The sequence below is a fragment of the Denticeps clupeoides genome, chromosome 1 (assembly GCF_900700375.1).
Source record: "Denticeps clupeoides chromosome 1, fDenClu1.1, whole genome shotgun sequence".
NCBI lineage: Eukaryota > Metazoa > Chordata > Actinopteri > Clupeiformes > Denticipitidae > Denticeps > Denticeps clupeoides.
In genome coordinates, this window is record NC_041707.1 from 1,559,253 (window position 1) to 1,587,193 (window position 27,941).

Genomic DNA, 27,941 nt, shown 5'->3' on the forward strand with positions numbered 1-27,941 from the left:
ATGCTCAGTGTTGTTCTGATATACCTATAAGTGTTGTGCTGGTTTCCTGTGCAGATGTTCAGAGTGATGGATAATATAAACATATAGCTCTTACTCTGATAAGAGTTACAAAATATGATTACAGAGTGATGCCACGTGCACATATTCTTTGAAAAGAAAGAAACAAATACATTTTTAATAATGAGAGGTTTTAATTTAAAGTCATTTTCTTATCATTACAGAAAATGATATTATAATACATAGTTCTCCAGGAGTCTTCTGATCTCCAGTATGTTCATATATGAGTGCTGGTTACAGATCTGTACATCACCACTCTCACATTGTCATCATCCCCCTCTCGCATTATGTATTATAGATCTATATATGGAATACGTTTAAAAAGAGTCTCAGCACATAAATAAGCTGTTTTCTCTCAGGTTTAGATATTTGATATTAACTCAAACAATACCATAGTTCCTTTTGACACAGGGTGGCCTGGACAGTGCATGTAGGAAAGAAGGTGAAAAGGGCGGTCTGGGGGTGGGGCAGGTAAGGGGTCCAGGAAGGTCATAGATGTCAAGTAAATTGACCACAAGGAAGCTCCAGAACAGATGTGGGCATGACTGACCCTGCTATCCATCTCTGAGCTTCTGAGGGATTTGGCACTGGGCACATGAACACAACTCAAGTGATAAACAAGTCTAATGAAGCCTTATGAAGCTTTACAACACTGATGGGAGCCCCCTGCGACTCCACTGCTGTGCGTCACGTCGCCAGACGAGGACATCCTGGAGCTGGACATGGCGGGTTCCTACTGAAACGCTACAGCATTGATAAGTTCCAGAGTGAAACACACAACGTGATGGCTGCTAACGATAAAGACAGTGATGATCTTCAGAATTATAATAATCTGAATAATTACAATAATATAATACAGAATAAATCATTTATATTCTTACTGTAAAATGTTTTTTTTTTCTCTCTGCAATAATATACTCTTTAAATTAATAGTTTCATAAACATTTCTTTTGATTTGACTCAAAGTCTCTGTTCAAATCTGAAGAAGAAAAAAAAAAAAAAACGTTGCCGTGCCATTGCATATTACAGAATAGAAATGATATGTGGACATGCACCACTGGGCTCCTGCTGAGGGGACATCAGAGTCGTCCGATGACCATGACGTCCACCACCTCTCCTTTGTGCAGCTCCACGTATTGCTCAGTCTTGGGCGGCAGCATCAACAGGCCGTTGGCACTGCGCATGCTCATGAGACGGCTACTCATCTGGTTCCCTGCAGGAGACGGGAGGACAGACGTGGGTGGACGTGGAGGAAAAATAAGTGAGTGAGTGTGTGTGTGTGTGTGTGTTACCTGTGCTCTGTGCCCATGGCAGCGGCTCCTGATGATGCCAGGTCAGGATGCAGCGGTGATATTCTGGTCGTGGGTCCAGCTTCACGTCACATGACAACTGTGGGCGCACAGGTGACATCACACCGTGGCGTGCCTTTTTCTGACCACATGCCTGAGATGAAACGATGAGACGTGTGTGTGGTTTTTACCCGCGCTTTGATGATGGTCGGCCGCGGGTCCAGGATTCCCTGCATCTTCCGTAGAGCCGGGATGACGAAGAGGTTGCAGGTGACGACGGCGGATACGGGATTACCTGGGAAGGGGGACGTCATAGACATGAAAAGGGGCAGAACCATCTGTAGCACAGTAAATGGTGCTTTGGGATGAGGCGTGTCTCATGGAAAACATCAACCGCTGCTGCTGCTGTTACTACGACCGCAGAAAACTCCCATAAAACTGGTAGTGGGCGGAGCCAGGGGTAAATGGGTGGGCTTGGAGAGAGGGATGGGTCAAACAAGGAAAACAAACTGGAAGGGCCCCGCGCTGAGTCGTTTCAGAGCTTAACACGGTCTACCTCCATAAAGGTCAGAGGTCACCTACTTCCACGTGGCGGGGGGATAACAGGCTGCCTGCTCGCCTCGCTGTCACTCATGGACGGAGCTTCAAGGAGGGTGGGGCCTGTGTCTCTGAAGGTAAAATTGCCTTCGGGAGTGGGAGAAAGAGAGGGGCGCATCACAGCCTGGTCGCCCAATCACACGCCACAAAGGGTCGGGTTCTCCAGGCGCGGGCATATTTGGGTGAGGAGAGCAGGGAGGAGCACAGAGCAGGAACGTTCTCGAACAGGATCGATGGGAGGCTGGTGTGGGCTTCTTCAGGAGGAGGGGAAGGGCTGATATCCATCTGAAGGCTCAGGGTCCACATGTGGGCTTCTTGATTGATTGTGGGCGGGACTGGATAAAGGGCGGCTCTATGGGGACAGCTTGGAGCACAAAGGGCGGAACAGCAGCAGCTGGTCAGGGGACGGACCGACACCAACCACACACACACACACACACACACACACGGCTGCATGAACGCATGCAAACATAAACAGATGAATGTTCACACATAACATCACATGCATAAACATGAACCCATACCTGGCAGCGCAAATATGAGTTTCCGGGCACCATCAGTGTCCAGCGTGGCAAAAGTAGTGGGGAGACTGGAGAGGAGAAAGGGTCACTGTGCTTATAGTTATTTCATACGTGTGTGCATGTATGTATGTGTATGTAATAAGTGAAGTGATTGTCACATGTGATACACAGCAGCACAGCACACGATGCACACAGTGAAATTTGTCCTCTGCATTTAACCCATCACCCTGAGTGAGCAGTGGGCAGCCATGACAGGCGCCCGGGGAGCAGTGTGTGGGGACGGTGCTTTGCTCAGTGGCACCTCAGTGGCACCTTGGCGGATCGGGATTCGAACCGGCAACCTTCTGATTACAGGGCCACTTACTTAACCGCTAGACCACCACTGCCATGTGTGTGTGAATGCAGAATAAAACCAATGTATAAATCACACTCACCCTGGCTTCATGAAGACGCGGCCAAAGTGGATCTGGGCATGGAGGTCAATATCTAGCACCTGCTTTAGGTAGTCCTGAAACAGAACATCTTTATATTCAACTCAGCCCTCGGGAAGGGGGTGATTCTGCCCCCTGGTGGTCAGCATCTGTGTGTCCAATGTGTCCTCTGCATATAACCAATCAGCCTTGGTGAGCAGTCTGTGAGCAGTGTGTGGGGACGGTGCTTTGCTCAGTGGCACCTTGGCAGCTCGGGTTTTGAATGGACAACCTTCTGATTACGGGGCCGTCTCCTTACCCGCTGCCTCCCGCTCTGGGCAGCCACTGCCCCAGGTACTGGCTGTTATCCTGTATTTGTATTTTATAGTTTTTCCCATATTTATTTCTACTGGTGACATCTCACTGGTGCGGTGTGAGAGGAGGACTGTAGATTCATTGTTAGTTTATTGCTTTGTGAGATTGTGTTCTGTAATCAGTGTGTGTGTGTTTCTACCTTCTCTCCCATGGAAACCCCTCCTGAAGTGATTATGACATCAGCGCGGCTGATCCCCTCATTCAGGGCATTCAGGAGGTCATCTGGACTACAGGGCAGAAAAAAAAAACAGCGTGTGTGTGTCTAACACTGTCACTGTGTGTGTGTTTGTGTGTGTATGCGTGTCTCACTTGTCCCCCACGATGCCCAGGTTGATGGTGGGGTATCCATGTTCCTGGATGGTGGCTAACAGTGTGGAGCGGTTACTGTCTCTGATCTTCCCGGGGTGGAGATCATCTTCTGGGTTTAAGAGCTACACACACACACACACACACACACACACACACACACACATAAACATTTTAACAATCTCTAGAAATAGACGCCTTTAATAATTTAAAGCTCTAGTTAAGTGGTGTGTGTCATGTGTGGCACACTTTCTGTCATGCCCACCTCATTTCCTGTGGACATGACGGCCACCACAGGGAACTTCTGCACCTCCACCTCGGTGACCCCTACGGTGGCCAGCAGCCCGATCTCAGACGGGCCCATGTGTGTCCCCTTTGCCAGAACACACTCCCCTCGCTTGATGTCATGACCGATGGGCCTGTGAGAATGTTGGTTGGTTAGTGAAGTGTGAGTGTGTGTGTGTGTGTGTGTGTGTGAGTGTGTGTGTGTTTTTTGGAACACTTCAGCTACTGCTGCTGAGTGACCTGACCTGATGTCCTGTCCAGGCCGAGCCTGAACCAGAATTCGCACCTCCAGCTCTTCTGTACCCTGCACATTCACATCAGAAACATCAGCTGAAGTTCCTGGAAGCCTGGACGTGTGTGTGTGTGTTTGTGTGTGTGAGAACTCACATCCTCAGATTCTCTCAGCAGCTCGGTATCTTCAACCTGCACCACAGCGTCAGCACCACATGGGATGGGGGCGCCTGTTGTCACACGCATCACTTGACCTGGCATGACTGTATGTGTGGGCTGAATAATCACACACACACACACACACACACACAAACACACTAAGTGAGCACCTTGCAGCACATCGCTCTCTAATCCTGATTCCTCGGGTCAGGGTCCAGGTCGAAAATTCGATCCTAATGTAATGTATGAATAATGAACTTATCTTGTGTGTGTGTTACCTGCTCTCCTGCCTGTGATTCTCCAATGATGAAGCGGTCGCCGGGTCCGTCAGCGGCTGAGAAGCACACAGGGTGATTGAGGGAGGGTGAGTTGCAGCAGAAGGTGGTGGTGTGTGTGTGTGTGTGTGTGTGTGGGGGTGAGTACAGCCTGCATGGTGGCGACCTCTCACCTCTCACAGCGTATCCGTCTTTTACTGAGGCTGGGAAGGGGGGCAGGTTGTCTTTGGCATAAACGTCCTGGGCCAGAACCCGACCCATCCCATCTACAGGGGGATACAGGATAAGATATCATGAAATATGAGACACACACTTACACACACATACCTGTGTGTTACTGCAGTCATTTTGTCGCTCATGCTCAACTCAAACACTATGGATACCAGCACAATAAAACAACAAAGGAGATCAGTCCAGCCATTTAACAAAAAAAATTTGAGTCAGAAAAAGAGTCCAGATTGTAGCTGAGAAAAGTCAACCTGCAACTATCCTGCTACGAAAAACGTAAAAATGGCTAATGGTCCAAGGATGCTAATGGTTTGTAGTGTTGTTTTCTGCTGGGTAGTCAGGAACTAACTAACTTACTACAATCATGTTCTCCCTGATCATATTGTTTGTATTTTTCTCACAATACGAACATTAACCAGTTCCCCCATGATTTCCCAATTTTTTGGGGTGATTTCGGGGTAATTTTTTGGCGAAAATTGTGCATTAGGATTGAAAATATGCACTAAATTGCTGATTTTGCAGGAATTGACATGATTGCAAAATTGCGAAAAACTGGAGGGACTAAATGACCATAAAGAAAATGTGTACAGCTTCCACTATATTCATCAGTGTGGTGACATCGAGGCTGAATTTCGCAAACTATAATCAACAATCGTAATCCAGCAGCTTGAACAGTAGAACTACGTACAGTTTCCGCATCAGACATTATTAATGCAAATGACTATGGTAGCTGGAAATGTGGAAATATGCTGTTCACTAATGCAAGTCGGTCACTTTAAAAGCACCATTGATTATTAGTTTAATGACCTTAGCACAGATATAAACTGTTGGGGAATTCGGCATGAGTACGCGTGAAGGAATGGCAGCAGTGAGCGAGAGCAATGAGAACAGGAACAGACACGGATGGACGGACGGATGGTCGGACGGTGGAGGAAGGGCCTTCTAAAAACAAAATGGCAGGAGAGAAAGCATGAGGAAGGTGGAAGCTCCTCCCCTCCAACCCCACTGGTCTCCATGCTGCGCCTGGGATCAGTTTCTGTGCAGAAACTGGCGCCGGAGGTCATCAGCTGAGCAGCATGGGGAGCAAGTGGGCACAGCGATGGCATCGGCGTTACCATGGCAACATCACAAGCAGCAGCCGCATCATGCAGCGGGGGAAAGCAGCGGCGCTCTACAGGCCACTGCTGGTCTGGGGGTGGAACTGCGCTCTGCTTGGCCCTCTGCTTATCTGTGCCCACTGCCCCCTTCCCCAGTGCTGTACCTGTGTGATGCCAGGGGGGTGGGCTGGCATGGGCTACACCTCTCTTGTTGGATTTTGGCCCCAGGGTGGCCGACTGAGGGGCTTTTTTCCAGTCCAGGCCTGGGAGGGGCCACACGGTTTTATGGTGCAGCGCGAGGCTCGGCTCAGCGGCCCGGAGTCCTGCTGTACGCAGGAGGGGCAACTCAGACACGTTACACACAACGTCCCCCAATCACACACACACACACACACACACCCAAAAACACATACCAATACACAGACATGAATACGCACAGAGCAACACAGAAGTCAACTGCGGCACAAGCGCACAGCAACATGACGAAGCATGAAGATGGAGCTTCAGAAGGCAAGTCATCTGAAGATGTTCATGGTGTACATCAAAGGACCTGAGGATCCTCAGTAAAATCAATTATTATCTGAACATTTCATTATTCCAAGAACACCAGCCGCTACTCACCAGGACATGCAGAGATAATTCAATTTCGGTAAGGCCTTTGCATGAAGATGTGTGTGTGTGTGTGTGATGCTCTGGAACTGGAAATTCCCAGTTAGTCCCCCAGCGCTAATGAACACACACTATCTGTTGGTCTGGTGGCGTGGTTACAGTCACTAATTCATCTGGTGACGATGATGGGACAGTGACACACACACACACACACACTCTAGAATGAAATGAGGCGTGGCCTGTGTGTGTCCAGGAAGGACGAGACGCTGATGATCTGCTGCTCCTCACCCCTGTAGTTGATGATCTCGGTCCCCAACACTGCGGTCATCTCCAGCACAGTGATGAAGGCCTTGTCCATGGAGGTCAGGGGGAAGGGTGACATGCGGTGCCTCCGGGCCACTTTGGTGATGTCTACCGCGCTATGACCTGAAAAACGTCAGAATAGACAGTCTTTATAATTCAAGACAGAACTATTCATCTGCCCCAACGCACACACACACACACACACACACTTACTGGATCTCAGGATGTTCTCTTTGCTGCCACATCGTGACTGCACCTATAAAGAGGGAGAAGGAGAGAGAGACAGAGGAAGAGGAGGTTGAGGAAGCGGAGGACTGCGGAACGAGGGACAGGAGAAGAGGAGGTGGTCTGGGTGAGACGGGAGGAGCCGATGTTCTCCATCCATCTTCCCTGGTGACCGAATCAGAACAGTCAATTTCACACGGACAGAAGAACCACAACGGTCACGTCTATTCCTCTACTGTTCTACAGCCACATCATCATCATCATCATCATCATTATTATTATCATCATCATAATCATGACAACAGGATGACATTATGATTCATGTCAGAAAGCTACAACCCAAACAAGCACCATATAACACTGAGCAGTTCTGAATATTAGAACTAACTGTGCAGGTGTATTGATAATAATAATAATAATAACAACAACAATAATAATACAAAACAAATAAATAATAATAATACAGACTAGAGCAATACAATAAAATATTTTTCCCTCAGGCCACGAATGGTTGAGTTCATGTCTGGTTCTGTCTGTGAACCGTTACTGTGTTTCAGGTGGAACCTCCACCCTAAGCCCCACCCCACCCCCGTATGACCTGTGACCTCAACACATGATGCGTGGCCTAGAGGGAGGGGCTCCTCTACAAAAAAACCTCAGAGCCTCTTAACTAGTGTGCGAGGGCGAGAACTCAAACACAGACGAGTGGCAGGCTGAGAGAGAGAGAGAGAGAGAGAGGTAAACAAATGGACAGAGAGAGACGGATGGAGAGGTGGAGGTGGAGCTCGGGCCGAGCAGCTCCTACAGCAGTGCAGCAGAAAACAGAAAAGAAACAAAACAGCAGAGACACAAGCGTCTAGACGGGACGGACGAGTCTACAGAACCAAACGGAACACTGAACACACCGCACACGTTTAATGGAGGATGGAGAGAGGGAGGGAGAGAGAGAGAGAGAGAGAGAGAGGGTGGGTGGAGGGTGACGTGTCTCCTGTCGCTCGGGTGGAATAGTTACTCGCGAGTCGAAGGTCCGGTGGCCGCGCCGCTCAGTCCTGAGCCCCTCCAGCCTAGAGTGGAGCTTCCACACGGACAGAAACAACAGGGTTTACAACAGACACAGCAGTGGACCCACAACTCACCCCCACCCCCTACAACACAGGTAACACAACACCGACACCACCACACTGCCGTCACCACGGACCACGCAACGGCACAAACGCAGCGGCCGAGGGCACGCAAAGCGCCACCAAACCAGGAGACACAAACAGCCAAACGGCGGCAAGAGCGGACGGAGCCTGCTGCTGACCACCTGACCTGGCGCCACGTGTGTGTGTGTGTGTGTGTGTGTTAATGTCCTGCTATTAAAATATAATGCCATCGCCCTTCAAACATCGGCCCACCTTATTACACGCCACAGTCAGGTCCGTGGTCACGTGACCGCCCGCTGATGAATGATGTTGCTAAGGAACAGCCGGATTAGAGGGTTAAGTGTCCGTTTCCCTAGACTGAAAGAGAACGTCGGGCGGAGCTGATCCACGAGTGTGAGACGGAGGCAATTTCCGAAGTTTCTCAGTAACAGGTGCAGCAGCACCATGGAAAAAATTATCAAAAGAGATAAAGCATGCTCTTCCGGTTCCTGGGATGTAGGTGTGTGTGTGTGTGTGTGTGTGTGTGTGTGTGCATACAAGTGTTGGTGTGTGAGTGTGTGTGTGTTTACCTGGTCCAAGGTAGAATACCTTGACTTGAGCGTGATGACCTCGTCCAGGTTTGCCCTGAACTCTCTTCGAGAGGCCTGGAGAAACCCACAGGACATTAACTTTACGCTGGATATGTCATACACACACACACACACACACACACACACACTCTGTCATGCGCATTCAGAACACACACCTCAGAACTTTTTACTTTACTTCACGTAAGACACACAACCAGTACGCTTAACCAAACTAAACACACGCACACGCACCACGGTCACTATAATTACTTGAAGGAAGATGTGATGATGGGACTGGAGGAGAAGAAGAATGGAGAAGCGGTGCAGTGCAGGGGGGAAATATGTCCAGTAAGGGGCAGGAGTGTGACATGAAAACGCAACCTGACACGACCTGGCCACAGTGTGACAATCACAAACCTACACCATGGAACCTGTAGCTCACTGATCAGTGGTCAGTTCCTGTCGACCAGCTGTGATGAGTGTGCAGGGTGTGTGTTCAGATGTCATGCACATGTGGAGCGAGTGTATCTGTGTGATGAAAAAATGTCATGGGTTTATGTGGATGTGATGAGTGTGTGCAGGGTGTGTGTGTTAATGTGATGAGTGTATACATGGTTTATATGGGGCAGTGGTGTCCTAGTGATTAAGGAAGTGGACCCGTAATCAGAAGGTTGTGGGTTTGAATCCCGAACCGCCAAGGTGCCACTGAGGTCCCCCTGATGAAGGTCCCGTCCCCACACACTGCTCCCCGGGCGCCTGTCATGGTGCCCACTGCTCACCAAGGGTGATGGTTAAATACAGAGGACCAATGTGATAAGTGTGTGCGGGGTTTGTGTGTACGGGATTTCTGTGTTAATGTGATGAGTGTGTATGGGTGTGTGTGTGTGTGTGTGTGTGTGTGTTAATGTGATGAGTGTGTGCTGGGTTTATGTGTGTTTCACTATGATGAGTATGTACAGTTTGTGTGTGTGTTAATGTGATGAGTGTGTATGTGTGTGTGTGTGTGTGTGTGTATTAATGTGATGAGTGTGTGCTGGGTTTATGTGTGTTTCACTATGATGAGTATGTACAGTTTGTGTGTGTGTTAATGTGATGAGTGTGTGTGTGTGTGTGTGTGTGCTAATGTGATGAGTATGTGCTGGGTTTATGTGTGTGTTAATGTGATGAGTGTGTATGGGGTGTGTGAGTGTGTTAATGTGATGAATGTTTATGGGGTGTGTGAGTGTGTTAATATGATGAATGTGTATGGTGTGTGTGTTAATGTGATGAGTGTGTGCTGGGTTTATGTGTGTTTCACTATGATGAGTATGTAGAGTTTGTGTGTGTGTTAATATGATGAGTGTGTATGGGTGTGTGTATGTGTGTTAATGTGATGAGTGTGTGCTGGGTTTATGTGTGTTTCACTATGATGAGTATGTGCAGTTTGTGTGTGTGTTAATGTGATGAGTGTGTATGTGTGTGTTAATGTGATGAGTGTGTGCTGGGTTTATGTGTGTTTCACTATGATGAGTATGTGCAGTTTGTGTGTGTGTTAATGTGATGAGTGTGTGTGTGTGTGTGTTAATGTGATGAATGTGTATGGGGTGTGTGAGTGTGTTAATGTGATGAATGTGTATGGTGTGTGTGTGTGTGTTAATGTGATGAGTGTGTGCTGGGTTTATGTGTGTTTCACTATGATGAGTATGTACAGTTTGTGTGTGTGTTAATGTGATGAGTGTGTATTTGATGCAGAACTGACCCACAGGGTAGCAACCATCGTGTCCCTGAGCAAGACGCTTAACCCTGAGTGTCTCCAGGGGGGGGACTGTCCCTGTAACTACTGACTGTAAGACGCTCTGGATCAGGGTAAATGCTGTAAATGCAACTGCTGTTGCTGGTGAACTTCTGTTAAAGACAGAGTCTAGAAAACTCAGACTGTGTCTGTAATGCACGTCTAGAGAAGACAGGAGCATGTACTGTTTTCTGTTCAGAACCACACACACACACACACACACACACACACACACACTGACTCTGACGGTCATTAAGAAACTTTTGTTGATTTCCTCAGTCCCCACCTCCAAAATCAGTAAATCCACAGTTCTTTCCCACTCAGCAACATTTTCATCCTCTTCACACACACACACACACACCACACACACACACACATACACACACACTCCCTAGAGGCGGCATGGAAAGTGCTTAACGCCTCGGTGAGCAGAAAAAGTACACACACACGCGCATTTTCGCATGAGTGTACACACACACACACACACACACACACACACACACAAACAAAAGAACTGTGGTTGAGAAATGATCATTTCTGAATGTGTGTGTGTGTGTGTGTGTGGTCGATCTGCATGCTCCACTGACTACACATGAGGACACATCACAACGGTGTCTGCTGAAAAGCAGAGCATGCTTTCTGACAAACACACACACACAGTGTGTTCATGTCCTTCATTTGCATAATCAAGCAGAATGAACAAACACTGGCTGGTGTGTGAATATTTCCTCTCTACAGCGATGAAGGCGAATACGATACGGAACCTCCAGAAACCTGTGTGATGCTGACATTGGACCATGAAGTTAAAAAAATAGTCAGCCTAGTCCAGTAATACAGGTAATAAAAATGACCGCCATCAGGTCATTTGCAGGGATCCGTGTCCATGTTGGACGAAGAGCAGAGGAGACTGAAATCAGACAGAACCTCCCCCAGCATCTGAGAAATGGATCGTCTTAATGCAAAATCTCTCTATCACACACACACACACACACACACACACACACACACAGAGTTTAAGATGCAGTGATGCACGCTGCATGCAGGAAGAAGAGACGGAGCTTACCATGGCTGATCCTGACAGAACAACAGAGAAGGGAGCTCTGGGCTCCAACACACACACACACACACACACACACACACTTGAGAGGGAGTCTGTGGGAAGGCGAGGGGGAGGGAGGGAGACATAAAGATGGAGAGGAAGCAGAGAGATAACAGACGAAAGAAGATGAGTGAAGATAAGTGAAGGGAACTGACTTCAATTTAAAACAGGAGGGAATAAAAGCGGAGAAAATGAAGATATGAACCAAATAAGAGCAACGGGACAACCGAAATATGGAGAGAAGAGGACAGATGGAATCTACTCTCCACTCCAACCACAGAGAAGACCAGATGTTCCTCAACACACACATACACACTCTACACCACGCGCCCAGTGTGTGTACGTGTCTGTTATGTTATAAGAAGACACAAGAAAACACATTATTTTTGCGTCGAGTCGGCATGCGATGGCGCCTTAGCGAGTGACCGTGCAACGGTGTCCCAGCGAGTCACAGCACAATGCCATCCAAGGAAGTCACGCCGTCCCGGCGAGACACTTTTGGTGTCCCAACGAGGCTCAGCTGCCGGCGAGTCTAAGCGTGACGGTGTCCAAACGAGTCTCAGCCGCCAGAGAGTCTCAGCGAGTCTCAGCGAGTCTCAGCGCAATGGTGTCCAAGTGAGTCTCAGCCGCCAGTGAGTCTCAGCGAGTCTCAGCCACCAGCGAGTCTCAGCGCGACGGTGTCCAAGCGAGTCTCAGCCACCAGCGAGTCTCAGCATGACGGTGTCCAAGCGAGTCTCAGCCGCCAGTGAGTCTCAGCGAGTCTCAGCCGCCAGCGAGTCTCAGCGAGTCTCAGCCGCCAGCGAGTCTCAGCGCAACGGTGTCCAAGCGAGTCTCAGCCACCAGCGAGTCTCAGCACGACGGTGTCCAAGCGAGTCTCAGCCACCAGCGAGTCTCAGCATGACGGTGTCCAAGCGAGTCTCAGCCGCCAGTGAGTCTCAGCGAGTCTCAGCCGCCAGCGAGTCTCAGCGCGACGGTGTCCAAGCGAGTCTCAGCCGCCAGCAAGTCTCAGCGCGATGGTGTCCAACCGAGTCTCAGCCGCCAGTGAGTCTCAGCGAGTCTCAGCCACCAGCGAGTCTCAGCGTGATGGTGTCCAAGCGAGTCACAGCACAATGGCGTCCCAGCTAGACACAACCACCAGCGAGTCTCAGTGTGACGGTGTCCAAGCGAGTCTCAGCCACACAGCTAGTCTCAGCCGCACAGCTAGTCTCAGCATGACAGTGTCCAAGCGAGTCACAGCCGCCAGAAGAGTGTCAGCGAGTCACGGTGCGCCGGCACCCTCAGCCAGTCACGGCGTCCCAGCTAGACACAGCCACCAGCGAGTCACCATGCAACAGCAATCCAGCGAGTCACGTTGCGACGGTGTACCAGCAAGTCACCACGCGCAGTCTTCCAAGTGAGCCACAGCACACAATCCGCTGTGGTGACCCCTGGCGGGAGCAGCCGGAGGACGAGTGGTATAGTATATCTCTATATATCCTTTTAACAGCGCTTCTTGGAAGTGACTATATATAAGAATATCAATGTTACAGGTTATTTACAGCACATTTAACACAAAACTATTATTCATTTCCAATGGTCACATGCAACTGCATATTATTAGCTTCTCAGGGTGGACACAGACACAAACAACAGAACCCACGAGAAAGGGTACAGAGTACAAACTAGTCTAATAGTAGAGTCTTCGGAGAAACTATAATAATTTACAGATGTGCACCCACACACGCAGACATATAGAGAGAGAGAGAGAGAGAGAGAGAGAGAGAGCGAGAGAGGCAGAATATAGATGGCAGCGCTACACTGCAACCCAGGATACGCGTCTCTGTTGCTACGGCACCACCTGCAACTCACATGTCGGATGAGAATGGAATTGTGGAACAGTACACCGGCAGAGTTCAGACTGATGGGAATGAACGAATGAACGAATGCCCCTCCTCCCACTCTACAGATATAGACAAATAATCCATAATCCAAATAACCGACTCTGCAGAGAAACACACAGAAACAACAAATCCGCATTAGTCAAGCATCTATGGAGACCAAAGAGCCCGCCCCTTTGTAATCAGGTGACCGGTGTTGGAATCCCATGCTGCGGGGGGAATGGGAGGTGTTAAGCAACTGGATGAATCTTCAGGAGGAGGATTTCTGATGAAGCCACGGTACAGCTGTGAGATGGAGCTTTGAGGTGGAATACAAGAATGTAAGATGGAGGGGGTAAAAAAAAAGAGGGTGGAGCCACTTACCTTGGGGGTGGGGCAGGAGGCAGTGGAGAACCGCGAGGGCTGGGCACGTGGCGACTCTGAGGGCGTGGTGCTGAGGGAGGCTGTATCTCGTGGCAACACCTGCACGCCTCGTGAAATGATGGAGTCTGGGATCTGAAAGGAAGATGGTTGTGAATTATTTTGCCTCAACTCAACCGGCCAGACGTGTTCTCCACAACAATGGGGGAGTGGCGTCGGGAATCACATGGCATGGAGGTGGAGTCTTACCGACTGGTCTCCACAGCAACAGGTGAAATGGGCAGGGGGACGGGGCAGGAGACCAGGTGTGGACTGCCCACCCTTCCCCATGACAGCAGCGTAGCTGGAGGTGGGCTTCATGCTCTAAGGGTGGACAGTGACGCACAACAGCTAATGAGATGAACCACACACACACACACACACACACACACACCACAACACAAACACACACATGTATTTATGTATCGCATACACGGAAACAAATATCAGACAAAGACACTCAGGTTGCGAACACAGTGGTGTGTGTGGTGTCACACACATGGAGAATGATGATGGTGGAGATGATGACAGCGTGTTTGGAATGGTCACTGAAGGTCTGGCTTCACTGACACAGCCAAGTCTTCAGCCTGACCCCTGACCCCTCCGACAGAAGTTACCTTGGCAGCGATGGCGGCTGCAGTAATGTGGGAGGAGCCGCTGTCCTCGGTGGACGCCACGCCGCTGTCCTTCTTCTCCTCGTCCTCCTCTTCGCACTGGACGCCCTTGTCCTCCATCTGCTTGTGTGGGCTGGTGACCGGTGGCAGAGGGGACAGCGGTGGGGGTGGGGAGGGCAGGTCCCCCAGGGCATTGTGGACCTCCTTCACCCGGACCACCGCATCCCGCAGGAGGTCGATGGCATGAGGAAGCGCTGGCAGGATGAACTGGAAACACTCCTGAAGGGAGCGGCGAGAAGCTGAGGTCAGACTTACTGCCACTGTTCACCCTGCAGTGACCGTCATCCTGACCAGTCAGTCAGTGTGTGTGTGTGTGTGTGTGTGTGAGAGACTCACACAGTATAGTGCAATAATCACAGACGTGGCACAGAAGTTTATATATTTCAGAAACACACACACACACACACCTGTGAGCCCTTCTTGCTGCCAGGGAGATTAATGATGAGGGTTTTCCCTCTGATTCCACACACCGGCCTGAAGAGAAAACCAAACAGACATCAGCAGTGTGTGTGTGTGTGTGTGTGAGAGAGACAGATTGTATGTCTTTCTCTTACCTGGACAGCATGCCGAGGGGTGTAACATTAAGAGAACCCATCAGCATAGCGAGGGCCATTCCTGGAGCCTCCCTCTCAATCACTTCTCTGGTGGCCTGAAAACACACACACACATACACACACACACACACACCACATATTATCAAATTGTTTTACACACACACACACTAATTCACAAGTGAACCTCAGACAGTCGCTCAGTGCTTTGTGATGAGGACGCCTCCCTACCTCCGGAGTGACATCCCGCGGGGCGAAGCCGGTGCCTCCAGTGGTCAGGATGAGGTTGAGCTCCTTATCATCACACCAGTCCACCAGTGTCTCCTGTCCCACAAACACACAGTCCATCGTCCAGATCACCCTGACAGGTTCTACTAATGCAGCTCCTACGCTAGTGATCTATACCGCATTGTCACTTTATACACTTTTTACTTTTGTAGCCAGGATTCTAGCGTAACACTCAGGGACAGTCCCCCCCTGGACACACTCAGGGTTAAGAGTCATGCTCAGGGACACGATGGTAGTAAGTGGGGCTTGAACCTGGGACTTTGTGCTCTTCGTCTACCCCTCTATGTACAAATGTTATGTATTATATTGTCACAGAGCCAGCGCCTGTTACCAGTAACAGTAACGGTAAAACTGTCACTGGTGTTTAGCTCGTGCCCTAACCAGGTTAGTAAAGCAGCCAGACTAATAAAGGTAGTTTAGTCACAGTAAAGGACTGTGGAGCGTTTTAAAAGTTTCCTGGCTGCTAGTGAAGGGCGGAGCTAAGAATGTACCATGGTGGCGTTGAGGCGGAGGGGGTTATAGGTAAAAAGGTCAAATTATTTATAAATTAATGATTGGGCAATGTTTTAAATGTTTATTATTAGATGAATGCACAATATGATTTATTAAGAACTGCTTAAATGCTTTTTGTAAAGATAATTCATGTATTTTTAATTAATGTCCTAATTTTGTCCAGGACCATAAAGGCTGGCCCAAGATGAGAGAAATGAAAAGAGAGCAGAGTTTTATTGGCGATTTTTAGGTTGACTTCTGTTTTGTTATTTATATTCTAAAACTGTTTATGAAGTTTTTTTATATATAATTTAATAAACTGAGTCTGTCTTCGAATTGCAACCACTTAGTGTCTACATCCCTGCCACCATCCCTGCTCAGCTGTCCTGCACATGGGGATCTACAGGTCCTCTCTTACATATATACAGGGTGGGTCATTTATATGGATACACCTTAATAAAGTGGGAATGGTTGGTGACATTGAACACATTTTATAAGTGGTCAGAAAACTCATGAAATAATGAAGTTATGTTAAAACCAAGCACACCACTGTTTTTCTTGTGAAATTACCAATAAATTTGATGTCACATGACCCTCTTCCTATTGAAAAAAACAAAGTTGGAACCAAGATGGCCAACTTCAAAATGGCCACTATGGTCACCACCCATCTTGAAAAGTTTGCCCCTTCATATATACTAATGTGCCACAAACAGGACGTTAATATCACCAACCATTCCCATTTTATTAAGGTGTATCCATATAAATGGCCCACCCTGTGTGTGTGTGTGTATACACACACATATATATATATGAACATATACAGATGTAAAACATATATACATACAGGGTTAGGATTCACTTCATGACTATGTATGTGACAAGTAAACTAATACAACAAATATTTTTCAGAGGGAAATGCGGTATCATATGTGTTACAAGAAGAAAGAAAGCAGAGGATGCAGTGCATTGCTACAGGATTTGCAGTAGATGTAGTTTAACTTTACAGGAAATGTAAAGGATGTGGTTTAATGTTACAGGAAATGTAGTGGGTGTAGTGTAGGGATATTGGAAATGTAGTTAATACAGTGTAATGCTTAATGAATTGTAGTGGATGCAGCGTTACAGGAAATGTCATGAATGTAGTGTAATGCTACACGAAAAGTATTGTCACAGTAATGTCACAGGAAACATCATTTTTACCTTTATCTCATCGATCTCATCAGGGACGATTTTGTATGCAGCAATGATGCCGCCAAGCCTGTGGGCAGAACGAAAAACACAGGGGCTGTTTAATCTTCAGAAATGCACCAATCAGGAGACGAATTAGACCTCAGATCAAATGAGAGGAACAGAAACGGTGAGTTCAGCAAGTTTCACATCCATCAGCTTCCACACCCCTACGGCACAGTCCTGTCCGATTTCTCAAGGGGGTGTGGTCTGTGAAGCACACGTATAAACGGCTGATTGAAGCGCCTTTTTTTCCCAAACCACAGCCATTGAAATATCGGATACAATAAAGTAAAAAAAAACGATGACAAAAACCGTTCCATTCACACGGGGTTCACGTTTTGCAGAATCAAGCCACAAGAGAATTGCAGAGCCTTCACTTCACTTTTTAATCCATTCTGACATCCATCTTATTCAGAGCGGAAGGGATTTTCCCAGAGTGGGGGAAGGATTTGTAACTGACCGCATTTCAGGGATGTTACATCACACCCCACTGAAGGACTGGTGCGCTATCAAGGGACACAAAGTTCACATGGAATCTATAGTCAATGTGTGAACTGCAGTACAGAAGAGGCATGAGCTACCCCTTGTCCATCATGTGCATGTGATGGTTGTTGTGAGGTTACCGTGCATATGGTGGTTGTATCACGGTTCCCATTCCACTTCCCCGCCAGCAGGGGGCACACACCCACAAACAGATGAGGACGAGGCCTCTATAAATACTTGCCGGCCATCTTGAATACTTGCTTGCTCATCATTGTAAATTTGTTCCTTAGTTGCTGTTTGCTTCTTCTCTGCCCTGGATTAAACTCCCATGCCTGACATTCTAACCTCGATGTTGCCGTTTGGCCACCTGGACCCCGACGCTGATTCTGAACGCCCCCTCCTGTACCTCGACCCACACTGTAATTGACCCATGGAAAGCACTGTTCTGACCACCACGTTCACTTTTAACCCAGTCACCGTAAAGACAAACATTTTTAAAATACTGTGTAGTTGAGGAAAAAAAAGTGAAAGTGAAGTCATTGTGATACATAGCAAGCACAGCACACACTGACACAACAAACTGTGTCCTCTGCATTTAACCCATCACCTTATTGTGATGCAGTGGGCAGTCATGACAGGTGCCCAGGGAGGCACCTTGGCATTAAGGATTCGAACCAGCAACCGTTAGAATACGGGTCCGCTCCTTTGCCCACTAGGCCACCATTGGTTGGCTTGTGGTTGTTGAGGTTGGCATGACGTGGTTCCAGTGTACTTGTGAGGCTGGCATGCCGCGGTTGTGTAGTTGGCGTTCTGTAGTTGTTGTGTAGTTGTGAGGCTGGCGTGCCGTGGTTGGCATGTACTTGTGAGGCTGGTGTGCCGTGGTTGCCGTGTACTTGTGAGGCTGGCGTGTCGTTGTTGTGTAGTTGTGAGGCTGGCGTGCCGTGGTTGGCATGTATTTGTGAGGCTGGCATGCTGTGGTTGTGTAGTTGGTGTGCTGTAGTTGTTGTGTACTTGTGAGGCTGGCATGTCGTGGTTGTTGTGTACTTGTGAGGCTGGCGTGCTGTAGTTGTTGCGTAGTTGTGAGGCTGGCGTGCCGTGGTTGCCGTGTACTTGTGAGGCTGGCGTGTCGTGGTTGACGTGTACTTGTGAGGCTGGCGTGTCGTGGTTGTGTAGTTGCCGTGCTGTAGTTGTTGTGTAGTGGTGAGGCTTGCGTGCTGTGGTTGTCGAGTACTTGTGAGTAGGGCTGCAACTAACGATTATTTTAATAATCGATTAATCTGTCAATTATTTTTTTTATTAATCGTATAATCGGATAATTTAAAAAATAAAAATAAAAAAACAAGAAAAGCATTCATTTCCAACCCTTTATTCAAAAAAGTGCACAAACTTACTAGACACATGAAATAGCATAAGAAATGATGTCTTGTTTTCTGATAAAACATCTCAGAATTAAGTGATTGTTTGTTTAAAACAAGCAAAAAGATCTGCCAATGGGGTAAGAAAACTAATAGTGAATAAAAACATGTCTTCAGTCTTTAAATGCAAAGTAACTATAGCAGCCCTGCTTTACTACTGTTATTAACGCGCTAACGCTAACTTGTCATGCCTGTCAAGCTGGATAACGAGTAAACACCAGCACCAGGGACATTACGTTCCTCACTTCACAGCGGAACTAAAGTAGGATTCTGTAGTGACTTCCCCTGCTGCTGAACTCCCTTCTTCCTCCTCATTAAACACGCGTTTCAGGTGCAGGATCATTGCCGTGGTGCTCCCGTGCCATGCCATGTCGCTTTTGCATATTTTCGCGCAGATTTCTCTACCTCCGCCATGTATCTGTCCTCTACCTCCGCTTGTTTTTTTTAGTTTTTTGCTCCGCGCTGTCTATGATGCGCCAAACTCTGCTAGCATCTGTGCGTGAGAGAGACCGAGTGTGTTCACTCCGCGCTCAAATAAAGTTTTTTTTTTTAATAATCAAACGTCTCCGCGTCGCGCGACATAACGAACCGATTAGGAAATTAGTTGCCAACTCTTTTAGTAATCGATTTTAATCAATTCAATCGATTCGTTGTTGCAGCCCTACTTGTGAGGCTGTCGTGCTGTGGTTGTGTAGTTAGTGTGCTGTAGTTGTTGTGTATTTGTGGGGTTGGCGTGCCGCAGTTGTCATGTACTTGTAAGGTTTGTGAGCAGCGGTTTTGTAGTTGCCGTGCTGTAGTTGTCGTGTACTACCATGCTGTAGTTATGGGGTTGGCGTGTAGGGGGGTGGTAGTAGCCTAGTGGGTAACACACTCGCCTATGAACCAGAAGACCCGGGTTCAAACCCCACTTACTACCATCGTGTCCCTGAGCAAGACACTTAACCCTGAGTGTCTCCAGGGGGGGACTGTCCCTTGTAACTACTGATTGTAAGTCGCTCTGGATAAGGGCGTCTGATAAATGTTGTGTAGTTGTAAGGTTGGCGTGCCGCTGTTGCCGTGTACTTGTGAGGTTGGCGTGCCATGGTTGTTGTGTACTTGTGAGGTTGGGGTGCCATGGTTTGCATGTAGTTGTGAAGTTGGCATGCCGTTGTCACATACTTGTGAGGTTGGCGTGCTGTAGTTGTTGTGTAGTTGTGAGGTTGGCGTGTCGCGGTTGTTGCGTACTTGTGAGGATGCCGTGTCACGGTTGTCGCGTACTTGTGAGGTTGCCGTGCCGCAGTTGTCGCGTACTTGTGAGGTTGCCGTGCCGCAGTTGTCGCGTACTTGTGATGCTGGCGTGCCGCGGTTGTGTAGTTGGCGTGCCGTAGTTGTTGTGTACTTGTGAGGTTGGTGTGCCACGGTTGTCGCATACTTGTGATGCTGGTGTGCCACGTTTGTGTAGTTGCCGTGCTGTAGTTGTTGTGAACTTGTGAGGTTGGCGTGTTGTGGTTAGCGTGTACTTGTAAGGTTGGTGTGTACTTGTGAGGTTGGCGTGCAACGGTTGGCGCATACTTGTGATGCTGGCGTGCCACAGTTGTGTAGTTGACGTGCTGTAGTTGTGTACTTGTGAGGTTGACGCACCGTGGTTGCCGTGTACTTGTAAGGTTGGCGTGCCACGGTTGTTGCGTACTTGTGAGGTTGGCGTGCCGCGTTGTTGCGTACTTGTGAGGCTGGCGTGCCGCGTTGTTGCGTACTTGTGAGGCTGGCGTGCCGCGTTGTTGCGTACTTGTGAGGCTGGCGTGCCGCGTTGTTGCGTACTTGTGAGGCTGGCGTGCCGCGTTGTTGCGTACTTGTGAGGCTGGCGTGCCGCGTTGTTGCGTACTTGTGAGGCTGGCGTGCCGCGTTGCCGCGTACTTGTGAGGTTGGCGTGCCGCAGTTGTTGCGTAGTTGTGAGGTTGGCGTGCCGCATTGTCGCGTACTTGTGAGGTTGCCGTGCTGCGGTTGTTGTGTAGTTGTGAGGTTGGCGTGCCGCGGTTGTTGTGTAGTTGTGAGGTTGGCGTTCCGCGGTTGTCTCGTACTTGTGAGGTTGCCGTGCCGTGGTTGTTGTGTAGTTGTGAGGTTGGCGTGCCGCGGTTGTTGCGTACTTGTGAGGTTGACGTGCCGCGGTTGATGTGTAGTTGTGAGGTTGGCGTGCCGCATTGTCGCGTACTTGCGAGGTTGGCGTGCCGCGTTGTTGTGTACTTGTGAGGTTGGCGTGCCGCGGTTCGTGCATACTTGTGAAGTTGGCGCGCCGTGGTTGTTGCGTACTTGTGAGGTTTCCGTGCCACGGTTGTTGCGTACTTGTGAGGTTGGCGTGCCGCGGTTGTTGCGTACTTGTGAGGTTGGCGTGCCGCGGTTGTCGTGTAGTTGTGAGGTTGGCGTGCCGCATTGTCGCGTACTTGTGAGGTTGCCGTGCTGCGGTTGTTGTGTAGTTGTGAGGTTGGCGTTCCGCGGTTGTCTCGTACTTGTGAGGTTGGCATGCCGTGGTTGTTGCGTACTTGCGAGGTTGGCGTGCCGCGTTGTTGCGTACTTGTGAGGTTGGCGTGCCGCGTACTTGTGAGGTTGGCGCGCCGTGGTTGTTGCGTACTTGTGAGGTTGGCGTGCCGCGGTTGTTGCGTACTTGCGAGGTTGGCGTGCCGCGGTTGTTGCGTACTTGCGAGGTTGGCGTGCCGCGGTTGTTGCGTACTTGCGAGGTTGGCGTGCCGCGGTTGTTGCGTACTTGTGAGGTTGGCGTGCCGCGTACTTGTGAGGTTGGCGCACCGTGGTTGTTGCGTACTTGTGAGGTTGGCGCGCCGCGGTTGTTGCGTACTTGTGAGGTTGCCGTGCCGCGGTTGTTGCGTACTTGTGAGGTTGGCGTGCCGCGGTTGTTGCGTACTTGTGAGGTTGGCGTGCCGCGGTTGTTGCGTACTTGTGAGGTTGCGTGCCGCGGTTGTTGCGTACTTGTGAGGTTGCCGTACCGCGGTTGTTGCGTACTTGTGAGGTTGCCGTGCCGCGGTTTGTTGCGTACTTGTGAGGTGGCGTGCCGCGGTTGTTGCGTACTTGTGAGGTTGCCGTGCCGCGGTTGTTGCGTACTTGTGAGGTTGGCGTGCCGCGGTTGTTGCGTACTTGTGAGGTTGGCGTGCCGCGGTTGTTGCATACTTGTGAGGTTGGCGTGCCGCGGTTGTTGCGTACTTGTGAGGTTGGCGTGCCGCGGTTGTTGCGTACTTGTGAGGTTGGCGTGCCGCGGTTGTTGCGTACTTGTGAGGTTGGCGTGCCGCGGTTGTTGCATACTTGTGAGGTTGGCGTGCCGCGGTTGTTGCGTACTTGTGAGGTTGGCGTGCCGCGTACTTGTGAGGTTGCCGCACCGTGGTTGTTGCGTACTTGTGAGGTTGGCGTGCCGCGGTTGTTGCGTACTTGTGAGGTTGGCGTGCCGCGGTTGTTGCGTACTTGTGAGGTTGGCGTGCCGCGGTTGTTGCGTACTTGTGAGGTTGCCGTGCCGCGGTTGTTGCGTACTTGTGAGGTTGGCGTGCCGCGGTTGTTGCGTACTTGTGAGGTTGGCGTGCCGCGGTTGTTGCGTACTTGTGAGGTTGCCGTGCCGCGTTGTCGCGTACTTGTGATGCTGGTGTGCCGCGGTTGTTGCGTAGTTGTGAGGTTGCCGTGCCGCGGTTTTTGCGTACTTGTGAGGTTGCCGTGCCGCGGTTGTTGCGTACTTGTGAGGTTGCCGTGCCGCGGTTGTTGCGTACTTGTGAGGTTGCCGTGCCGCGGTTGTTGCGTACTTGTGAGGTTGGCGTGCCGCGGTTGTTGCGTACTTGTGAGGTTGCCGTGCCGCGGTTGTTGTGTAGTTGTGAGGTTGCCGTGCCGCGGTTGTTGCGTACTTGTGAGGTTGCCGTGCCGCGGTTGTTGTGTAGTTGTGAGGTTGCCGTGCCGCGTTGTCGCGTACTTGTGAGGTTGCCAAGCCGCGTTGTCGCGTACTTGTGATGCTGGTGTGCCGCGGTTGTGTAGTTGTTGCGTACTTGTGAGGTTGCCGTGCTGCGTTGTCGCGTACTTGTGAGGTTGCCGTGCCGCGGTTGTTGTGTACTTGTGAGGTTGGCGTGCCGCGTTGTCGCGTACTTGTGAGGTTGCCGTGCCGCGGTTGTCGCGTACTTGTGATGCTGGTGTGCCGCGGTTGTCGCGTACTTGTGAGGTTGCCGTGCCGCATTGTCGCGTACTTGTGATGCTGCTGTGCCGCGGTTGTGTAGTTGTTGTGTACTTGTGAGGTTGCCGTGCCGCGTTGTCGCGTACTTGTTAGGTTGCCGTGCCGCGGTTGTTGTGTAGTTGTGAGGTTGCCGTGCCGCGTTGTCGCGTACTTGTGAGGTTGGCGTGCCGCGGTTGTCGTGACTTGTGAGGTTGGCGTGCCGCGTTGTCGCGTACTTGTGAGGTTGCCCGTGCCGCGGTTGTTGTGTAGTTGTGAGGTTGCCGTGCCGCGTTGTCGCGTACTTGTGAGGTTGCCGTGCCGCGTTGTCGCGTACTTGTGAGGTTGCCGTGCCACGGTTGTCGTGTACTTGTGAGGTTGGCGTGCCGCGTTGTCGCGTACTTGTTAGGTTGCCGTGCCGCGGTTGTTGTGTAGTTGTGAGGTTGCCGTGCCGCGTTGTCGCGTACTTGTGAGGTTGGCGTGCCGCGGTTGTCGTGTACTTGTGAGGTTGGCGTGCCGCGTTGTCGCGTACTTGTGAGGTTGCCGTGCCGCGGTTGTTGTGTAGTTGTGAGGTTGCCGTGCCGCGTTGTCGCGTACTTGTGAGGTTGCCGTGCCGCGTTGTCGCGTACTTGTGAGGTTGCCGTGCCACGGTTGTCGTGTACTTGTGAGGTTGGCGTGCCGCGTTGTCGCGTACTTGTGAGGTTGCCGTGCCGCGGTTGTCGTGTACTTGAGAGGTTGGCGTGCCGCGTTGTCGCGTACTTGTGAGGTTGCCGTGCCGCGTTGTCGCGTACTTGTGAGGTTGCCGTGCCGCGTTGTCGCGTACTTGTGATGCTGGTGTGCCGTGGATGTTGTGTAGTTGTGAGGTTGCCGTGCCGCGTTGCTGCGTACTTGTGAGGTTGGCGCGCCGTGGTTGTTGTGTAGTTGTGATGCTGGTGTGTCGCGGTTGTCGCGTACTTGTGAGGTTGCCGTGCCGCGTTGTCGCGTACTTGTGATGCTGCTGTGCCGCGGTTGTGTAGTTGTTGTGTACTTGTGAGTAAACACTTTCTGCCACGTACAGTAAATCCGATTCCCCTCACCGCCGCCGTCAAATATCAAGTGTGGCGCGTGTGTAATTGGCCCCAGATTCATCAATTATTTAAATGCCACGTTACACGATGGTGAGTGACCTCTGAGATGGGGGCGGGGCCTGAGGGGCTCTGTCCTTGCAGAAAGTCTCGTCCGAGGACAGGGACGTGACATACACATTAACACAGAGAGAAAGAGAGAGAGAGAGAGAGAGAGAGAGAGCGAGAGAGAGAGAGAGAGAGAGAGCGAGAGAGAAAGAGAGAGAGAGAGAGATTGTAATGTATTTTTTTAGGCGGGTAGTTGCCCACGGTTACTCACAGAGAAGGATCGTGGACGAGATCTTTCAGGTTGACTCCACTGCGGTCTTCAGCGAGGTTCCTGAAGCAGCTGTCGCTCACTGGAGAGGAAAAGACGAGAAGCGGATTCGTTCAGAAAGGAAACTGGACAGTTACGCCAAGCTCCGTTTAAATGGGTGGAATGGTGAGGAGTTGACATGGCATGACCCTGGTTGGCTGGTCGGTTTTGGGGGTTCAGGCCGGCCGGCTGGTTTCTACATGGAGATCAAGCGATAAAAAAACAGAATCTTTGACATCTTCTGTGTGTGTGTGTGTGTGTGTGTGTGTGTGTGTGTGTACACATGTTATGAAGGAAGACTCCAAGCTGCATAAAAAGGATGATCTGGAATGGTGTTGTTCAAAACACCCTGCTTGGTGTGTGTGTGTGTGTGTGTGTGTGTGTGTGTGTGTGTACTATCCAGAACTCCACGCCCATTTAAAGGTACAGTACCACCTCCATTATGAAGTGGACCCTGCTGGACTGGACAGGAAGTGTGTGTGTGTGTGTGTGTGTGTGTGTGCGTGTGTGTGCATTTGGATCACATCTGATATGACGATCCAGCGTTTTAAAATCCCTCAGATGAGATTCCGATCTGTGTGTGTGTGTGTGTGTGTGTGTGTGATGGTATATGAAAGTGAACACAGCTGGAGTTTTTAAGCTGCCCAGAAACACACACACACACACACACACACACACACACACACACACACACACACAGTACAAGAAGGCTGCTGGGATTTCTGCACTTGTCCGGAGACTGGAGAACATAATTAGGCTCCAAACTGGCAGCTTTTCTATAAAGCATCTTATACTAAGCATTGTGTGTGTGTGTGTGTGCGTGTGTGTGACAGAGAGGGGGGGGGGGGCGTACATGTGCTGTGTTGCAATGTGTGTGATGCTGATGTTGGTGAAGTTGGTGTGTGTTTTCTCCTCCTCACTTGCTTTTATTACTTTGTCAGAAAAATTAAAGAGAAAATAATAAGACTGGCGTCAACCTGCATTCACGAGGTTTATAATGAGTTCATCAAACAACCTCACACACACCCCACAGTGACTCATCCCCCCCCCCTCCACACACACACACACACACACACAGGGTATATTACACAAACACAACATTACACACACGGCACACTAGTGGATGACTCATCATAACACACTCACACACACACACACACACACACATCAGTACTGATAACTACAAACACACTGAAGTGCTGCACCCTTATATTAAGTTGGCTCCGCCCACTGGGAGAAACCATTCACAGCATGCTCAGATGTTACACACCGATCAGGTGGGCAACCCGGAGAACCCACGGAGAACGTAAGCTTCACCTGGCTTCTATCTGGGTTCTCCGGTAACCACACTGGTCCCATTGACCACCACCGACAAACCGAGGTGCATTGTGGGAAGGTCTTAAAGAGGTAAATGCTCATCAGTGGAGAACATCATGAGGTACAACTGAAGAACCCCTCGGGACTGAAATGAGGAACATTTCATACAAATTCACACAAAGCCATCAAAAGGTGGAGTAGGTGTGGGCGGGACCCAGGTATCAAAAGAACAGTCCATGTTTAAAAAACGAGGCCTCAAACATTAACGATTGGATATTTTTAAATATTTAATATTTCTTTGCTTTTATCTCGGCCTTGTTGGTCCCCTAATTCTGTATCTGAAGTCTCTTGTGGAGAATTCCAGCCATTTTGATCCAGTCCCACAATGAGATTTCCCAGGATGCACCGTTTCACCGTCTGTAGCTTTAAATGCTAATGAGGAGGAGAGAGGCCTATAGAAGTTGAGGGGACATTCGCGGAAATGACGTCCTTAATACCATCCACCAACAATGTTTGGTACAGAGTCTCGTACATTTGTGCTCACTTTTACATCCAATCACGAGCGACTGCGATGCTTCGCACGTTTGGAATGACGGTCGGTGGAGATCATGTTTTAGGGGAGGGGCGGGAAATTCTCTGGGCGGAAAAAGCATGGGAAACGGGGAGGTAACCTTTCCCCTTATGACATCACAAGGGGACAAATTCCATATCCGACCATCTGAGCTGCCGCTCTCTGAACGGTGAAGCAGAATGAACAAAACACTCTTTACACCGACCGCCATTTCTAGCCACTGCAGGACCATAGACAGGCTGGGGGACTCGTATTAATGTTCAATCATCTCACAAAGTCACATTTTCATGTCAGGGGACATGAAAGTATTTTCACATTAATCAGCCCTGAAGACAAATAATCCCATAAAAAAAAAACAGCGTGCTCAACCTGGAACTGGGTTCAGAGGTTGAGAGACTTCACAAAGCCACCACTCATCTTCATCACGTGGACCTGAACATCAACCGTTTCCTCAACACCAGCTTCAAAGAAGCACCAATCAGAAGCGAGGGGATCAATTTAAACACAGCCAATCAGCAGCAGCTGTTGAGAAACACACACACACACACACCTTACCAGCCTGCAACCAGAGGAGGAGGTGACACTTAAGGAGCAGGTGTGTGTGTGTGACATCTGACCCGGGATAATCCAGCTGCATGAAACTACAGTTTGCCATCCTAACTGGGCAGGTGTGTGTGTGTGTGTGTGTGTGTGTGTGTGTTTTATTTAAATGAGTGAGGTTAATGGACCTGACCACGGGAATTTCACCATATTATGTGAGTGTGAGTTTTTCCGGATCTAAACAATACCACGAACAGCACAGCAGCCACCACACACACAATTGTAATTGTCACACGATCCACGTCCATATTAAACCGCAACCAAATTCCAGCTGTCACACACACACACACACACACACACACACACTATTCTGTGTTCCATGCGCAACGCGCTGCTGCGCAGGAGGTGCAGACACGTGCCCCGTGACGCCCCCCTCCCCCAACACACACACACACACACACACACACATCCACACATCCACACACACACACACACACACACCTCTTCTCTAGTGTCCACGTTAACCGGGCCGGTCCTCCGTACCGAACATGAATTATGCATCAGATGAAATGCGCTCCTGAACCGCGCATATATATATATATACACACAGATATATATATATATATATGTGTGTGTGTGTGTGTGTGTGTGTGTGTGTCAGCGGGTAAATCTGGCGCAGCTGGATCAGAACATTAGCGCAAAAGCAGCAGGGACGAGACGCGACGGTTTCCACCGGCGCTCGGCGCCCCGCAGCCCGGCCGGCCGGCCGCTCCTCACCTGTCAGGATCCCCACTCGGACCTGCAGCTCGTGGTTCGTTAGAATCATCCCGTCCGCCGCCATGACCGCAGCTCCGCACCGCGCAGCGACACACAGAGGAGCGCCGAGCGCGTCGAGCCGGCGAGGGGCGGGGCGAGGCGGGGCGGGGCGGGGCGGCCGGAGACAGGGGAGACGAGTCGAGTGCCGAT

At 49.9% G+C, this 27,941-nt stretch overlaps 1 protein-coding gene across 14 annotated transcripts; it reads right to left on the reverse strand.

Annotated features, from left to right (window-relative positions):
• Positions 1–171: 171 nt before the first annotated feature.
• On the reverse strand, positions 172–27,881 carry LOC114784351 (gephyrin-like). 14 transcript variants are annotated; one of them, XM_028969680.1, is made up of 27 exons: positions 27,753–27,881; positions 24,512–24,590; positions 17,033–17,090; positions 15,284–15,376; positions 15,056–15,150; positions 14,909–14,975; positions 14,445–14,720; positions 14,038–14,151; positions 13,792–13,923; positions 8,682–8,756; positions 7,980–8,042; positions 6,956–6,998; positions 6,728–6,865; positions 5,995–6,153; positions 4,679–4,771; positions 4,509–4,564; positions 4,228–4,347; positions 4,086–4,144; positions 3,821–3,974; positions 3,559–3,680; positions 3,389–3,476; positions 2,899–2,972; positions 2,468–2,532; positions 1,929–2,030; positions 1,538–1,641; positions 1,350–1,446; positions 172–1,270 (listed from the first exon to the last, which is right to left on the reverse strand). In XM_028969680.1, exons 1-27 carry the CDS (start codon positions 27,814–27,816, stop codon positions 1,137–1,139), a joined length of 2,724 nt encoding a protein of 907 aa, XP_028825513.1. In that variant the 5' UTR covers positions 27,817–27,881; the 3' UTR covers positions 172–1,136. The 14 variants fall into 14 exon arrangements, with proteins under 14 accessions (XP_028825513.1, XP_028825504.1, XP_028825540.1 ...); XM_028969671.1 differs by having other exon boundaries at positions 5,995–6,156; XM_028969707.1 differs by lacking the exon at positions 14,038–14,151 and having other exon boundaries at positions 5,995–6,156.
• Positions 27,882–27,941: the final 60 nt, after the last annotated feature.